General features: G+C 34.6%; 1 protein-coding gene and 1 long non-coding RNA gene across 2 annotated transcripts; both read right to left on the minus strand.

Moving 5' to 3' along the window:
- Window positions 1-242: 242 nt before the first annotated feature.
- On the minus strand, window positions 243-9,452 carry LOC128280717 (uncharacterized). The gene is made up of 3 exons (XR_008270843.1): window positions 9,295-9,452; window positions 8,337-8,378; window positions 243-439 (listed from the first exon to the last, which is right to left on the minus strand). It is a non-coding gene; the product is annotated as an uncharacterized LOC128280717 (long non-coding RNA).
- A 5,358-nt stretch (window positions 9,453-14,810) lies between these two features.
- Window positions 14,811-16,343, minus strand: LOC108456200 (glucan endo-1,3-beta-glucosidase, acidic-like). Its single transcript, XM_017754796.2, has 2 exons — window positions 16,192-16,343; window positions 14,811-16,049 (listed from the first exon to the last, which is right to left on the minus strand). The coding sequence occupies exons 1-2, from the start codon at window positions 16,280-16,282 to the stop codon at window positions 15,097-15,099; spliced, it is 1,044 nt and encodes a 347-aa protein (XP_017610285.1). The 5' UTR covers window positions 16,283-16,343; the 3' UTR covers window positions 14,811-15,096.
- Window positions 16,344-18,731: the final 2,388 nt, after the last annotated feature.

The following is an 18,731-nucleotide window of genomic DNA, read 5'->3' on the forward strand; positions in this document are numbered from 1 at the left end:
ATCGGACTACTTAAGTACTAAGCTCCCTTCGGATCCAATCCTAGACATGCACATCGCCATTGCCACACCTTAACGTCATGTATATTTCTAGGAAACCGATTTGATTAAGTCATTTTTAGGAAAAGTGATTAATTTTAGAAAATACTTTCATTGCGGAAGCTTTGCTTGTTGTCATGTTATTTTGATATCAATTATTGTTTTTTTTTTTGAAAACGCGCCCTAAAGCTATCCAATTTCAACAGTTAAAATAAGTAATACATATCTTAGTAATACATATTAAAACCATCAAAAATAATTAAGCGGCCTTATTACATTTAAAAACCCAAACCTCAACGTAAATAATAGGATGTCCAGTTCACTAGAAGAAAACCAAACTTTCAGAACGGGTGGCCACTCCGAATTCCCTCACAGCTCCAAGCCCACTATGGTTGGGGATTTCCTGTGTGGATGAAAATAAAAGGGGTGAGTTTGGGGAAACTCAGTGTGTAAGGAAAACCCATTCAAAGCCCAAGTCAGCTCAAGCCCATTGGGCCTAAGCCCATTCAGTAATAAAGGATGATCTTGGGCGAGCCCTTTTCAGATTACAATAAACGGGCCTTAGCCCTTATTCAGATAATAAGATGGCCCATAGGCCCATTTCAAAATACATGCAACATCAATAAACATATGCAAGCCCATTTGGGAGACTATTCAACCCACCAACCACTACACTCCACCCATACCAGCCATACACTCCATGTGGGGAATAGCTCAACCCACCCATTAACACTCCACAGCTTTGCCTTCTTGCTGCTCAGTTAACAGTAAATTGAGGAAAAGCCTCCAGTATGTGGACAAGCCACTTTCAGTACTTCCTCCGTCAATATCCCAATCCCATGCATCAGATAATAACAACATGGCATGCAGTAAATAACAACAGTCAAACATGCATTTAGGTCAATTTAACCCTAGGGGTATTTCTGTAATTTATCTACTAGGGGTAAAATTGTAAATTTTCTACTTTTAAAGGTATTTCAGTAATTTATCTATTTTAGGGTTTTTCATGCATATTCCTACTTTTCACGTACTAATGAATCACATCTTGAGGGTTCTTACAGAATTGGGCAGATTGGCCCATCATTCCAATTTTGGCCCATTAAGCCCAAAAATATCGAGGGCACAGAAATCATGCACTTTACAGTCCAAATTTTGCAGCTTACCAAAAACATTAGTCGATTTACCTCACGAGCATTCGCACACTCGCAAATCTACAATATACCAGTTTTCGGCATTTCGACTTTTCGACTTTTGCCGATCCAGACTAAGAAAGAGGGTGTTAGTTATACACATGTTTGCAACGATATGCTGACGAGATCTACACACGAACTGCCTACAATTGGATTACTAACACGTTAATCTAACTATTCAAATATGAACTACGTATTAACCCCTTACAATATTCGGCCAACCATACCTACAGATCACAGTAAGCTTATAAGAAATCAATAAGCAACTCATTAATAATTTTTTTGTCAATGTTTACCACATAATCAAAATTTCACTGCAAGCTGTCTTCCTGAGCAACAGTCACTAAATCATTTATAACTGGAGCTACGAAACTCCAAATCAAGTGCCATTAATTTTCCCTGAAAATAGACTCATATATCTTCTATCCATAAAATTTTCAAAATTTTTGGTTTAGCCAATCAATACCAGATTTTTCTCAAACTTTCCCATGTTTCACTGTTTGACTAATCTGACCACTCTTCATTACGAATCAAATTTCTCATTGTACAGAATTCAAAATATGTTCTCGTTTATTTCATTTGAAACTAGACTCATTAAGCTTTAATTACATAATTTATGTAGCTTCTAACTCATCTCCCACAATTTATGGTGATTTTCCAAAGTCACATTACTGCTGCTGACCCAAGCAGATTTATTACCAAATCACTCTTTCACACATAACTTGCGTGCATGTTATTTAAACATGTATATCACCAATCAATCATCACATATCTATGATTTTACTTAAGTATAATCTCCATTTCATCATTTTAAAGCACAACATGTTAGCCGATTTTTCCCTTTAGCATCTAAGGCACATGCATGTTCATTTGTTTGGCTCAACTTCACCTATCTTTCATTTTTCATCAAAAGAACATGAAACAACAACCATTTCCTTCATTTTAATTCATGACCAAATGCTCACAACACAACCAAAAACCAAAATATGCTTCAAGAGTTAAGGTAGAATCAAGAAGAACTCATGAACATCAAGATAGAAGCAAACTACCATGAACTTACCTTCAATTTTCTTCCCCAAGTGACCGAGCATTCAAGAGCTTTCTCCTCTCCTTTCTCTTCTCTAACTTTAGGCTATGATGAACAAAGATGGACAAAACTTTGTTCTTTTCACCCTTTTTTCTTTTAATAAAATTTCATATTGCATCCATTTAATTCTTTAATACAAAAGACATGAAATTCCCATCATGGAACATTTACCTAAACCATTATCACGGAACATTTACCTAACTCATTATCATGGAATATTTACCTAATCCATTGTCATGGAACATTTACCTAACCCATTATCAATTTGTATCAATTTGTACCATAAATTATGGATATCAAGTGCTCATATTATCTACAACAACATGATGGCTAGCCACTTCATGTAAAATGGGAGGTTTGTCATGCAAATCCCCTTATTTTGCACTCCTATTTATTTTGCCACTTCAATTTAGCCTATAGCATTTTCAAACATTTTCACATAGGTTTTATTTCATAATTTCACCCTATTTTTCTTATGGAACAAAAATTAACTAAAATTTCCGGGTTCTATCTTAAGCTTGGGCCTTCTAGAGGCCCACTAACATAATTAAACCTATGCCAACATTCACAAAATTCCCGAAAATTGGGGCGTTACAATTCTACCCTCCTTAAAGAAATTTCGTCCTCGAAATTTACCTGATCCAACTAGTTGAGGGTATTGTTGACGCATAGTCTCTTCTGATTCCCAAGTAGCTTCTTCCCTTCCATGATTACGCCAAAGTACTTTCACTAACGGGACAGATTTCCTTCTGAGAACCTTGACATCTCGAGCCAATATTTGCACAGGCTCCTCCTCAAAGGTCAAATCAGTCTGAACTTCAATTTTAGCAACTGGCAGGACATGAGCAGGGTCAGAACGATAACGCCTTAACATAGAGACGTGAAAAACATCGTGAATCCTGTCTAACTTTGGAGGCAAATCCCAACTGATAAGCCACTGGGCCTACTCGCTTCAAAACCCGATAAGGCCCAATGAATCGCGAACTCAACTTGCCCTTCTTACCGAACCTTAATATCTTCTTCCAAGGAGAAACCTTTAAGAAGACCACATCATCTACTGAGTACTCAATCTCCTTACGCTTCAAATCTGCATACGACTTTTGCCTATCAGATGCTTCTTTTAACCGGTCCCTAATTATTCTGACCTTATCCTCAGTATCAGCTACCAACTCTGGTCCAAGAACTTGTCGCTCTCCTAGTTCGGTCCAACAACTAGGTGTACGACACATTCGTCCATACAGTGCTTCATACGGTACCATTCGAATACTCGCCTGGTAATTGTTATTGTACGCAAATTCTGCCAACGGCAAGTAATCCTCCCAACTACCTCGAAAGTCAATCACGCATCCCCTCAACATATCCTCTAGAATCTGAATAACCCTCTCTGACTGACCATCAGTTTGGGGATGGAAAGCCGTACTAAAGTTCAATCGCGTCCCCAACGCCTCATGCAACTTTTGCCAAAATCGAGATGTGAATCTGGGATCCCGATCAGAAATAATTGAAATTGGGACTCCATGAAGTTGCACAATCTCCGCCACATACAACTTGGCTAACTTTTGAAGTGAAAAGTCAGTACGAACAGGTATGAAATGGGCCAATTTGGTCAACCTATCCATAATCACCCACACTAAGTCTTTCTTTGATGGTGTCAAGGGCAGCCCACTCACAAAGTCCATGGTTACCCTCTCCCACTTCCAAAGTGGTATCTTCACTGACTGTAACAGTCTAGAGGGTAATTGATACTCAGCTTTCACTTGCTGGCATGTCAGACATTTCCCTACAAACTCCGTTACTTCTCGTTTAAGTCCAGGCCACCAGTACAATTCTCGTAAGTCGTGATACAACTTGTTCCCTCCAGGGTGCATGGCACAAAGTCCTTCATGAGCTTCCTTCAATATTGTCTGCTTCAAATCAGAGTCCAAAGACTCATTGTTCAACTGCTTTTCCTTAATCTGATCCACCCAGGTTGGCCTCACTTGCAACTCAGCCAACAGACTTCTATCATCATACAAACTCAGACGAGCAAACATTGCTCTCAAATTAGATATAGTTCTACGACTTAGAGCATCGGCTACCACATTAGCCTTGCCTGGTGATACTCGATCGAATAGTCATAATCCTTAAACAACTCAATCCATCTCCTTTGCCTAAGGTTCAGCTCCTTTTGAGTCAACAAATACTTAAGACCCTTGTGGTCTGTGTATATAATACACCTCTCCCCGTACAAGTAATGTCTCCAAATCTTAAGTGCAAATATCACTGCCGCCAACTCCAAATCATGAGTAAGATAGTTCCCTTCATGAGGTTTAAGCTGTCGTGATGCATATACAACCACCTTACCCTCCTGCATTAACACACAGCCCAAACCCACGTGTGATGCGTCACTGTACACAGTAAAGTCCTTCCCAGACTCTGGCTGAATTAACACAGGTGCTTCAGTCAGAACTTTCTTCAACTTCTCAAAAGCTCTCTGCTGCTTCTCAGTCCATACAAACGGTTCTCCTTTCCTTATGAGTTTTGTCAAGGGTACTGCCATAACAGAAAAACCTTCCACAAACCTTCTGTAGTATCCTGTCAGTCCTAGGAAACTCCATATTTTCGACACCGTCCTAGGTGCCTTCCACTCCAAAATTGCTTCAATTTTTCGAGGGTCCACCTTAATCCCCTCAGCAGAGACCATATGTTCTAAGAAGGTTACCTCCCTCAACTAAAATTCACACTTGCTGAACTTCGCAAAGAGTTCCTTCTCCTTTAACACTCGCAGCACTATAAGGAGATGCTCATCATGTTTCGCTTCAGTTTCAGAATATACCAGGATATCATCAATGAAGATGACTACGAATCGATCCAAGAATGGTTGGAACACCCGATTCATCAGATCCATAAATGTTGCAGGAGCATTCGTCAGTCCAAATGGCATAACCAAAAACTCGAAATGACTATACCGAGTTCTGAATGCCGTCTTATGGATATCCGCCTCCTTGACCCTTAACTGATGATATCCAGATCAGAGGTCGATCTTAGAAAATACAGAAGGCCCTCTAAGCTGGTCAAACAGATCGTCAATCCTTGGCAGTGGATACTTATTTTTAATCGTCAGTTTGTTCAACTGGCGATAATCAATGCACATCCGCATCGTACCATCCTTCTTTTTCACGAATAGCACTGGTGCTCCCCATGGAGACACGCTTGGCCTAATAAAGCCCCTATCCAACAACTCTTGAATTTGAGCATTTAACTCTACTAACTCCTTCGGTGCCATCCTATACGGTGCGATAGACACAGGCGCCATTCCAGGAAACAAGTCTATTCCAAACTCAACTTCTCGATTCGGAGGCAATCTTGGAAGCTCCTCCGGAAAAACATCTTGGAACTCCTTTACAGTCCCAACCTTATCCACTAACAATTCCTCCTCTTCTAACTGACTTACAAATGCCAAATAGGCCTCACAACCTTTCTGAATCCACTTTTCGGCTCTTAAAGCTGGCACCACATTGGACAAATAATTCCTTCGCTCACCTATCACTATAACCTCCTCATCCTTTGTGGTCCTTAACACCATTCGTTTAGCAGCACAATCCAGGGTCGCCTTATGCTTAACAAGCCATTTCATTCCCAAAATAAGATCAAACTCTCCGAACGGTAACTCCATCAGATCTCTAGGGAAAATCCTACCTTGGGTTTCTAAGGGTACATCCCTATACAGTTTGTCTACCCTAACTGAGTGACCCAAAGGACTTAGTACAGATACCCCACTCACAATCTCTTCAGAGTAGTCCAAGTTGTCCATAATCCGTTCTGTGGCCTCCAACCAATATTCCGCCACATTCGGGGCTATACCAGACACGCCCCTAAAGATCTCCGCTCTGTTAGCCCGAAGTCGTTCAGAAATAGATCCTCGAATTTCGTTGCCCGAATTTGTCCCGGAAACCCTTTCCAGAACACGAAGCATTGCCTGCGACAGAGCGTCATCCTCGGCACCATGATCATGAGACTCCACTTCTGTTGCCGATGGTACCGGTGCATCTGCCGCCAGCATATGTCCCGAAGACGAAGATACCGCTCGAGCACTTCCTCGACTCCGTCCATAGCCTCTTATACTCATATCGTATTATCTTGATTACAAATTTTTATGCATCAATTAATATTCTAGTGTTTATTACAGATGTTTTATGAATCAGACAGTAGTTCAGAGTTTGTTTTCGCAGAATCGAAGTCTAGCTACAGTTTCAGTCTTTTATCAGATTTTCCTATGGTTTCAGTATCATCCTATCTAGAGTATCCTAGCAGGATTTCAGTACAGACAGAGAAGTTAGAAAAATATTCAGAAGATTCAGAGTAATACTTACAGACTTGAGCCGGAGATTCGGCATGCCACCTTCTAAAGATCTCAATTTTGAAAATCGAGTTTTTCGCATTCTTTATAAAATTTTCATTTTCGAAAATCTTTGTTTTTGTAAACCCATTCCACAGCCGAGTTGTTGTAACCTAGGCTCTGATACCACTAAATGTAGCACCCCTAAACCCGACCCAGACGTTATGGCCGGATCCGACATGCCACATCGAAGCGTTCAAAACATTTTATATTGTTGTTCCAGAAAAACCTACTTAGTGTTTTAAAAGATAATTTCATTATAGATTAAAGTGAATGGAAGCTGTGCACCAGGTAGGAAACCGGAAAAGAGAAGGTGAGTCTATCGGACTACTTAAGTACCAAGCTCCCTTCGGATCCAATCCTAGACATGCACACCGCCATTGCCACACCTTAACGTCATGTATATTTCTAGGAAACCGATTTGATTAAGTCATTTTTAGGAAAAGTGATTAATTTTAGAAAATACTTTCATTGCGGAAGCTTTGCTTGTTGTCGTGTTATTTTGAAATCAATTATTATTATTTTTTTTTGAAAACACGCCCTAAAGCTATCCAATTTCAACAGTTAAAATAAGTAATACATATCTTAGTAATACATATTAAAACCATCAAAAATAATTAAGCGGCCTTATTACATTTAAAAACCCAAACCTCAACGTAAATAATAGGATGTCCAGTTCACTAGAAGAAAACCAAACTTTCAGAACGGGTGGCCACTTCGAATTCCCTCACAGCTCCAAGCCCATTATGGTTGGGGATTTCCTGCGTGGATAAAAATAAAAGGGTGAGTTTAGGAAACTCAGTGTGTAAGGAAAACCCATTCAAAGCCCAAGTCAGCTCAAGCCCATTGGGCCTAAGCCCATTCAGTAATAAGTGATCTTGGGCGAGCCCTTTTCAGATTACAATAAACCGGGCCTTAGCCCTTATTCAGATAATGAGATGGCCCATAGGCCCATTTCAAAATACATGCAACATCAATAAACATATGCAAGCCCATTTGGGAGACTACTCAACCCACCAACCACTACACTCCACCCATACCAGCCATACACTCCATGTGGGAATAGCTCAACCCACCCAGCCCAACACTCCACGATTCTTGACCTTGCTGCTCAGTTAACAGTAAATTGAGGCATAACCTCTAGTATGTGGACAAGCCACTTTCAGTACTTCCTCCGTCAATATCCCAATCCCATGCATCAGATAATAACAACATGGCATGCAGTAAATAACAACAGTCAAACATGCATTTAGGTCAATTTAACCCTAGGGGTATTTCGGTAATTTATCTACTAGGGGTAAAATTGTAAATTTTCTACTTTTAAAGGTATTTCAGTAATTTATCTATTTTAGGGTTTTTCATGCATATTCCTACTTTTCACGTACTAATGAATCACGCATCGAGGGTTCTTACGAATTGGGCAGATTGGCCCATCATTTCAATTTTGGCCCATTAAGCCCAAAAATATCGAGGGCACGTAAATCATGCACTTTACGGTCCAAATTTTGCAGCTTACCAAAAACATTAATCGATTTACCTCACGAGCATTACTGACACTCGCAAATCTACAAAATACCGATTTTCGGCATTTCGGCTTTTCGACTTTTGCCGATCCAGACTAAGAAAGAGGGTGTTAGTTACACACCTGTTTGCGACGATATGCTGACGAGATCCACCCACAAACTGCCTACAATTGGATTACTAACACGTTAATCTAACTATTCAAATATGAACTACGTATTAACCCCTTACAATATTCGGCCAACCATACCTATAGATCATAGTAAGCTTATAAGAAATCAATAAGCAACTCATTAACAATTTTTTTGTCAATGTTTACCACATAATCAAAATTTCACTGCAAGTTGTCTTCCTGGGCAACAGTCACTAAATCATTTATAACTGGAGCTACGAAACTCCAAATCAAGTACCGTTAATTTTCCCTGAAAATAGACTCATATATCATCTATCCATAAAATTTTCAAAATTTTTGGTTTAGCCAATCAATACCATATTTTTCTCAAACTTTCCCATGTTTCACTGTTTGACTAATCTGACCACTCTTCATTATGAATCAAATTTCTCATTGTACAGAATTCAAAATATGTTCTCGTTTATTCCATTTGAAACTAGACTCATTAAGCTTTAATTACATAATTTATGCAGCTTCTAACTCATCTCCCACAATTTATGGTGATTTTCCAAAGTCACATTACTGCTGCTGCCCCAAGCAGATTTATTACCAAATCACTCTTTCACACATAACTTGCATGCATGTTATTTAAACATGTATATCACCAATCAATCATCACATATCTATGATTTTACTTAAGTATAATCTCCATTTCATCATTTTAAAGCACAACATGTTAGCCGATTTTTCCCTTTAGCATCTAAGGCACATGCATGTTCATTTGTTTGGCTCAACTTCACCTATCTTCCATTTTTCATCAAAAGAACATGAAACAACAACCATTTCCTTCATTTTAATTCATGACCAAATGCTCACAACACAACCAAAACCAAAATATGCTTCAAGAGTTAAGGTAGAATCAAGAAGAACTCGTGAACATCAAGATAGAAGCAAACTACCATGAACTTACCTTCAATTTTCTTCCCCAAGTGACCGAACATTCAAGAGCTTTCTCCTCTCCTTTCTCTTCTCTAACTTTAGGCTATGATGAACAAAGATGGACAAAACTTTGTTCTTTTCACCCCTTTTTCTTTTAATAAAATTTCATATTTCATCCATTTAATTCTTTAATACAAAAGACATGAAATTCCCATCATGGAACATTTACCTAAACCATTATCATGGAACATTTACCTAACCTATTATCATGGAATATTTACCTAATCCATTGTCATGGAACATTTACCTAACCCATTATCATTTTGTATCAATTTGTACCATAAATTATGGATATCAAGTGCTCATATTGTCTACAACAACATGATGGCTAGCCACTTCATGTAAAATGGGAGGTTTGTCATGGAAATCCTCCTATTTTGCACTCCTATTTATTTGGCCACTTCAATTTAGCCTATAGCATTTTCAAACATTTTCACATAGGTTTTATTTCATAATTTCACCCCATTTTTCTTATGGAACAAAAATTAACTAAAATTGTCGGGTTTTATCTTAAGCTTGGGCCTTCTAGAGGCCCGCTAACATAATTAAACCTATGCCAACATTCACAGAATTCCCGAAAATTGGGGCGTTACATGCCCTATCGTGCTGGGTTGCGATTTCCTGTTTGTTCAAAATAATCGAATATCCCTTTGGAATTTCACTCATGTCTTTAAAAATTCTTCAAAACGGAGGTAATGTTCAATGTTTGGCAATTCAGGGAATCATGCCCTATCGTGCTGGGTTGCGATCTCCTGTTTGTTCAAAATAATCGAATATTCTTTTAGAATTTCACTCATGTTCTCTAAATTCTAAAATAAGGCAATGTCCGATGTCTAGAAATTCGAGGAGTCGTGCCCTACTATGCTGGGTTTCGATTTTTTCATTGGACTAAATAATTGGGCATCCTTTTGCGGTTTTCAACATATAAACTTTTGGAAGTTAAAATTTATCGTGTTTTCGAGGGTATAAAGGATCGTGTCCTATCGTGCTGGATGTGATGCTGTCTTCCTTTGAAACAAGAGAATTTTGACGACCAACTTGGGCTATTCAAATGTTTATAAAAGGAACCACATTTCAAAAAACATTTTTAAATCTTAGACATAAGGACGGTATTTAATCGATTTGGTACCAATTTTGGGCGTAGTGAGGGTGCTAATCCTTCCTCATGCTTAATCGACTCCCGAACCCGTTTTCTCATATTTTCGTAAGACCAAAATCGTTGTTTTAGTAAAAAGAAATATTTTATTAAAATAACCAAATTTCTAGATAATCCGATCACACCTAAACAAAAAGATTGGTGGCGACTCCACATTTTCATTTTTCAAAAAGTCGATTCCTATTTTTAAAAATCAAATTATTGGATGGTTTCAACACCATTACTTGACACTGTTTCTTTTATGAAAAACTAAACTCGATAAACTTTAATTTCATATTTAATTCAACTTCTAGTTTTTTCCTACAATTTTTGTTGAATTTTTAAAATTAAACCATTGTCTTTGTCCATAACTATTTTAATGAATATACTCACTTATTATGTTATATCACTCATACCAATACTTAAACATCTGCTTTTACTTATCAACTGTTATATTGTTAATCAAGATCACTTAATTATTTACATCATCACACTTAAATTATTATTCAATTTAATCCTTTAATCTCGCATATCATGAACATATAGTTTTATCATAACTATTCATACACAAATTATATCACTCACTATGAAATTACAATTTATAATATACTTTCCATGTAACGCCCCTAACCTGCATCCATCACCGGAATAAAGTTAAGGAACATTACCGGAGTTACCGATTTATTTATCAGATATTTTATTTCATTTAACGTTCATATTTAGAACCAATTAAAATCAAACATATTGTCCCTTAAACGTACTTATTTTTTTTCTCGACGTGTTTTACTTGAATTTATTACTCGTCTCAATATACTTAATTTCCTTGTATTAACATATCAAAGATAATCACATTTTTACATGTCATGATAAATATCATTCTCTTGCCATTTCTTCATAAACATAAATTAGGTAATTCATTATATAGATATTTCATGCATTTAAAATATACAATTCAAGTTACACTAACTTACTTCGTTATTTGTTTATGTTTATAATTTCATTAATCCGGTATCTTTTCTTTTCCACGTTCAATTCTCGTATTCGAGTCATCCGGATGTCATTTTCATTTATTTCATGTTCTAATACATTCAATTAATGCTCTAAACAAAATTACCATTTTACCCCTAAACTTTTAATTAATGACGATTTCATCCTTAGGCTCAAAAAAATAAAATTCTATTTCCAGCCATTATCCTCATACAAATTGATAACAACCCATTAATTCTATAAAATATCAGAATTTTCCATAATTTCAACACTTTTCAATTTAATCCTTAAAACATGTTTTTTTTCCCAATCTTGAACTAAATTGATAATTTCATTCAATTTTGCAGTTTCAAATAATAAAATAATCCATTTCATGCAAATTGGTCATTTCTAATATTTTTACAAAATTGCCCATAAAATTTTACTTTTATTCAATTTAGTCCCTGAGCCTAAAACATGCAAATTAACCATACTAGCTGAATATTCATACATATTTTCCTCCTCCTCCTCTCCATTCCACATCCTTTATGTATATAACATGCTATAAGTAACATTATCAATAATTTCACTATTTACTTATATATATATTCAAAACTATCCATTTGCATCATAGTTACTAAATTATTTATATCTTGAGCTGCAGAACTCGAAATTAAGATCCGCTAATTTTATATGAAACTAGACTTACGTATATTCTTACTATAAAATTTTCATAATTTTTTGTTTAGCCAATAAGTACAGTTTATTCTTTAAATTCACCCTTGTTCTGCTATCTGATAGTTCCAACCCTTCTTTACTAAAAATTAATTATCTCATTGTACAGGATTCAGATGATGTTCTTGTTTGTTTCTATTGAAAATAGACTCATTCAGTATTTTAAACATATAAATTTAAGAAACTAATTATTTTTATCCAATTTTTGATGATTTTCCAAAGTCAAAACAGGGGAACCAGAAATCATTCTGATCTTGTCTCACTAAATTTATTATATCTCACAATTAACGATTCCATTGCTTACATCGTTTCTTCTATAAGAAACTAGACTCAATAATATTTAATTTCATATTTTTTTCATCCTATAACTAGATCTCCACAATTTATGGTGATTTTTCAAAATTAACCTACTGCTGCTGTCCAAAACTATTTTAGTGCAAGATGTTTATTTAACATGTTTATAACACCCTTATTTTCTTTCTCTACACTACTTCTCATTACTTTCTCTTATTTTCTCTTCACTAACATATTAAGAATATAAGACCATATATAAGAAAACTCTACATTAACATCAATTCCATGCTTTTTCAATAATATTAATCTTAAAAATGTATTGAAATCTTGATGTTCTTACCTTGTTCCATTGATTTCAATCTTTAACTTAATTTTCTCTCTCCTCCAGCTACTATTTCTTGAATCTAACTTAATATTCTAGCTCCCCATAGTCTCCTTGTGATCTTTCTCTCTTGATGGCTACGGAAATTCTTTTGATTTCTAGGCGAAAATAGTAGATTTTTGATGAAAGGACCAAATTGTAAAGAAAGTAAAACTTTCTTTCTTTCTCTCTTCGTCTCACGTTAGTTTGCATGGGAAAGATAATGGATGGTGTGTGTGTGTTGTTTTTTTTTTCCACACACACACACATATATATATAGACTAAATAAAATAATAAAATATCTTATTAAAATATTAAATAAATAATAATTATTTAATTAAATAACTATAAAATATCACCAACGTCATCATTACTTTCTAGATTTATCTCTCTTCCAATTGACCATTTTGCCCTTTGTGATCTTTTAAAATTTCATTCTTGAGTCATCACTTAATTTGGTAAAATTACAATTTAGTCCCTCATAATTCTTCACCTATTCAATTTGGTCCTTATTCATCAATTTTCCTTGGTTTCTAGATCATTCCACCCTTAAAATATTTTCACTATTAGTCCTTCAACTTTTCATATTTACACTTATCCTTCAAATTTTGAATATTTACTCTTGGGCCACAAAACTTTTCTCACTTTTACAATTTAATCCTTTCTTGAATCAATATGTCATAATATACTTTTACAATTTTCCTCTTCTTGTCACTTTATTTCCTTATTTTATTATATTAAGGATAATATCTTACTGTAAAAATTTTCAGAGTGTTACATTCCATCTCTACTAATTAAATAAAATTCACATATTTAGCACTCAAATTATGATATATCAATGAAATTAAAATGAATACTTACCTCTTTTTGCAAGAACTTCACCTCTTTTTGCTTCTCTTCTATTTCTTTCTCACTTTCATCACCCTCATGCCTTTTCTTTCAACTTTCATCACTTCTAATTTCTCATTTCTTGCTTCTAAGATGGTCATGTAACTCTCTAGTATCTATAAAAGACTTCTACTTTTGGGAGGCTATGGAAATTTTCAAGGAATTTAAGAAAAAAGTGAGGTTTTATGGTAAGGAAACAAATTGTAAAGAAATGAAAATACCCTTGCACATATATATTAGTGACGTTGGTAGCATGAAGACTTTTCTTCATGTTTACATACAAATATTTTACAATAAAATATTACAATTTAATACAAAATATCTTATAATAAAATAATAATAATAAAATATTCAAGCAATCATATTTCAACACTTTTTTTATTTAATTATCACACCATATAACTATCTATTTTGAGTAATGACCATTTTAACTTCCGTGTTTCTTCCAAATTTCATCATTGAATCACTTTTCACTTTTGGTAAAATTGTGGTTTAGTCCCTCATATTTTTTTACTTTTTCAACTTAGTGTTGCACATCAATTTCCAGTATAAGAAGCTGGGTTATTTTTTCTATTGGTCCTTCAATTTTTCTTATGTTTATACTTCGGTCCCCCAAATTTCAAATAATTATACTTGAATCTCAATCTTTTTACATCTTTACGATTTAATCATTACTTTAATTTAGTATACCACAACATACTTCTCAAAATTTTGCATGTCCTTAGGGATTGTACAGTTGCTAAAGAGGTTTTGTAGTACTTTGTACAAAGGAATTACCAATCATAATTCTTCTCAGAAGATCTCTCACAATTGGTTAAGATAAATTTAGAGAATTCAGGCTGGAGGTCGAGGAATGGGGTTCCTTAGTCTACTCTATTTGGTTTATTAGCATAGTGCATATAGAAAAATAGAAATCTTTTTGTCTATCAGGGTTTATCTTGGAATTTTTTAGAAATTATTAAGACATTAGTAAGTTGGACGACACAATATAGCACTGCACAGCTAGGATCAGATTAGCTAGCACAACTTAGATTATGTGCATTTATTAGGAAATTATTGGAATAATAGGATAGTTAATTGTTAGCTTTAGGGAGTTAGTTTAGTTAGGTTTATTTCACCAAAAATAACAAATTTATTACTGTTTTTATAGTAGAACGATTTTAATGATGTTACACCATACATATGCAAGTAATCTAAATAGGAGATAATCTTATTATTTTGAATACTTTAACATATGGGACTGATTTTCATCATCTTATTTTGAATAGTATTTTGAAATTGATAGATGCATTGTTTACCCTCCCTTCCTAGGAAGAAATGATACGCTCTTATTGGCAAAGTAGAATAGCTAGCATGGTTGGAATGCCCTTCATCTACAGATTCTGTGCAGCTATTTAGTTAAAATTGATTTGGTATTTAGGCTGCCTATTTGGAAGAAAAAGTCCCCAGTGTTTTTCGATTTCTTCGCCCAGTTTCGTATTCTCATCAAACATGGCAAAAATATACGTTTCTATAGGCTTTCCAGGCTTCTTAGGCGTCCCTTTTTTCACGTGGTCGATCAAGTTCTGGTTATAGGTTCTTGCATTTTCGATACTTGTTGCTGCCCTTTTCCTACCTCCAGCGGTAGGCCATCCACTCTCCGATATCACAATCTCCAACGAACCCCCACCAGCCTTCTCCAGGGCGGAGTAAACTGCATCCAATATGGCATCGAACAGGTTACTGTACCGCAAGGGGGGATCCTCCACTACAGGGTTTGGAGCAGTGAAGAGTGCGTATGGTAGATCGATAACGTTATTGTCATCGTAGCTGAAATAGGGGTACAAGTTGACAAGCAATGGGGCTTGGTTGTTAGCCAAGAAGCCAATGATGGGGTCCAGAACCTCTCGGGAGTCAGCCTTGAATGACCCTTTGGATGGAGGGGAAGATTCTGCAAGGGTGATGGTGTCGATGGCGGTTGAAACTTTGATTTGGTTAGTAAGCCCAGCAGCAACGATTGCATTGTGAATGTTTTGCATGGCAGGGAATAGAGATCGTGCCTTGGGATCCGAAGGTTGAACTTCATTCCCAACAGCGATGTACCGGAACTTAACGTCGCCGTAGTTTTTGACGTTGTTCTGGACCCAGGTGTTTGCTTCGGCTTGACTGCCGGCGATACGTGGAAGATCGTCGTTGGGGAGGCCTAACATTACCTCAATGTCGGAACCTTTGAGAGCTTGGAGAGCAGGTTGGTTTGGCTCGTAGAGTCGCATTCTTCTTATGTTTCTCTGCTTGAAAAGAGATACAACGTCTGGTTTTGATGGTAAGTCGTTGCCCATCATTCCATAGCAAACACCTATTTGGGCACCTGTGTTAAAATAATAGCTATAGTTAATGAAGGCGAAGGGTATTGTAAACGTAGACCGACAATGAAATTAAAGTGGTAAATGCAGCACTTCTAATAACAGATGTTCCTATCAGAAGTGGTAATAATGAGGGAGAGAGAGTACTAGAGGGATGGAAAAATGCCAATAGCAGGCCAAAGAGCAGCATTGCTGAAGCCATAAAACCAAAGTTGGAAGCTAAAATGGATTTAGCCATGGGAGATATGGAGAAATTAAGGAGACAAAAAAGAGGAAATTTTGATCGATTGATTGATGAGAGGCTTAATCTGTAGTGCATTATATAGGCAGCTAAATGTCCCCAAATCAATTACTCCGTGGAAAAACTATGTCATCCAAAACAAAAGAAGGGTTGAAAAATCCAAGTTCGAGCAGACCCTTTGAAAAGTCTTGGGCCGTTCATTCACCTAGTTCCTTTCCTACGTTAAACAACCGGTTTTCGACTCCGATGAAATTTTATTACCTGTAACAAAATTAGAAAATACCATGCATGCATAAGATAAATATCCCAACATAACCTTCGACATGGAAAAGAAACACATCCAAACCTGATACAATATTACCACAGTGGATTAATTGCCTTTGAACCCTCCATTCATTTTAGCATGTAGATTTTTTTTTTCTTTTTTATTTTTTGGTCTAAAAGAACACGTCTGTAGTTAAAAGGTTTTGCTTAGTTTACAGAAAATGACACCAATGTTTTTTAAAATAATTTAAGCAATAGAAATTCCTTCCTTGCTACTCTTCTAATTATTGGTACAACAATTTCAACACATAGCATAATGACTTATTTCACCTTCCAACTTAATTTTTTTTTTATTTTAGCTATTCATTTAATTTTTTACTTTTTAGATTTTAAACTTACAAGTTTTTTAAATTATCTCAAAATAAATGAAAAATTATTTTTTTAAATTTGCTAATATGGCATATACACGGATGACACCTTTGTATTTAACAATTTTTTAAAAATTTTAAAAATTCAAAAATTTGAAAAAAATATTTAAAAATAAAAATCATTAAAATTATTTAAAATATATAAAATAAATTTTAATTTTTAATTTTTAAAAAATTAAATGTTAGTATGTCATCCACATAATAATTTATGTGTATATCACGTCAATAAAGTTAATTGGCATTAATTTTTCATTCATTTTAAAGTGATTTAATAAAAAGTACAAATTCAAGAAAAAGCAAAATTAAATGAAGAGTAGGGATAAAAATAATTATACCATTATTTTAAAATGGAGATATTGGAAATGGTGGCAACTTGTTAGTATTATTGTGAAGCTACATAACATGGAGAAATATTATTTTTTTCTTTTGAGCGAACGGGAAATCATTTCAAAGTAGTAAGAAAAAATGTAACTTAATTTGGTCTTATCCTAATGGTTGTCACTCCTGTACATCTAATTTCTAGAATTATGCATAAAATTCTACATAATTACGTGATCTAGGAATATGCCTAAGTAATTAATTTGATATTAAATTAAATAATAAGCTAAAAATAACACTACAAATTCATAGAAGTTAAAATATTACTTGTCATATGTGAGTTTTATATTAATTATTTTTGTTACTTTAGTATTATTATATCAGAATAATTTACATAAGGCTCGATAAGTTCTAAAATTAAATTAATAAAAAAATTTTAAATATCAAATTTAAGTACTAGATTAATTATCAAATTAAAAATGTTAGATTTAGATACTAAATGAAAAAATCAAATTCAAGTGCTAAATATTATAGCCTTATATTTAGATTATTTTATTAGATAAATAATAAAAGATGGTTTTAACAAATATGTGATGGTGATAGACAAAATTTTCTCATTCAGATTCCTTTTATTGTATTTATTTCTACTCAACTATAGAAAAAAAAACGAATGGTGAAAGGTCAGTTTCATAAAGTTTGGCAACAAAAAATCGTGGTCATAAATATTGGTCGATTATATGGTAAATAGATATTGGTTGATTAATTAAGCCTTCTACATCAGCTTTTCATGGCAAAAACCCATATCACTATTTAAAATATTATTAAATATTTATATTCATATTTAGGTATAATATATAATTTCATCCTTGAACTTGTTCACTTTTATCTAGTTGATCTTTTTTTTTTTTGTCCTAGTTGGCCCTAAACTTATATTTCATCAACTAAATTGGTGCCTCCACTAATACCATTATTTTTTATTGACATGACATTACTAGTTAATCCGATGGTGTCATGTTGTGGCCTCTTAATATGCTATGTGACAAACATAAATTTTAATTTAAATATATAAATTATGATTGTCACGTGACGTTCTGAGAAGATGTCATATGGCACCACCACATTAGCTAGAAATACCACATCGACACAACTAATAGTATTAGTGCAAAGATATCAACTTGATTAATAGAATACAAATTTATATTTACTTACATTTCCTACTTTCATATTAAAAACTAAACTCGGAAAATAATTGATTCTATTAATTAAAAAAAGAGAGAACTAAAAAGAGTGGTATTTGAGTTTAATAATTATTGTTAGTTTAGAAGGCATTTTCTTATAATTTATGAGAGTTATTATAAGGTTTATATTAATAACATTGCATAGATATTATTAGGCTTAATGCATAATTTCATATATATATATATATATATATAAAT

This window comes from Gossypium arboreum, chromosome 9 (assembly GCF_025698485.1).
Source record: "Gossypium arboreum isolate Shixiya-1 chromosome 9, ASM2569848v2, whole genome shotgun sequence".
Lineage (NCBI taxonomy): Eukaryota > Viridiplantae > Streptophyta > Magnoliopsida > Malvales > Malvaceae > Gossypium > Gossypium arboreum.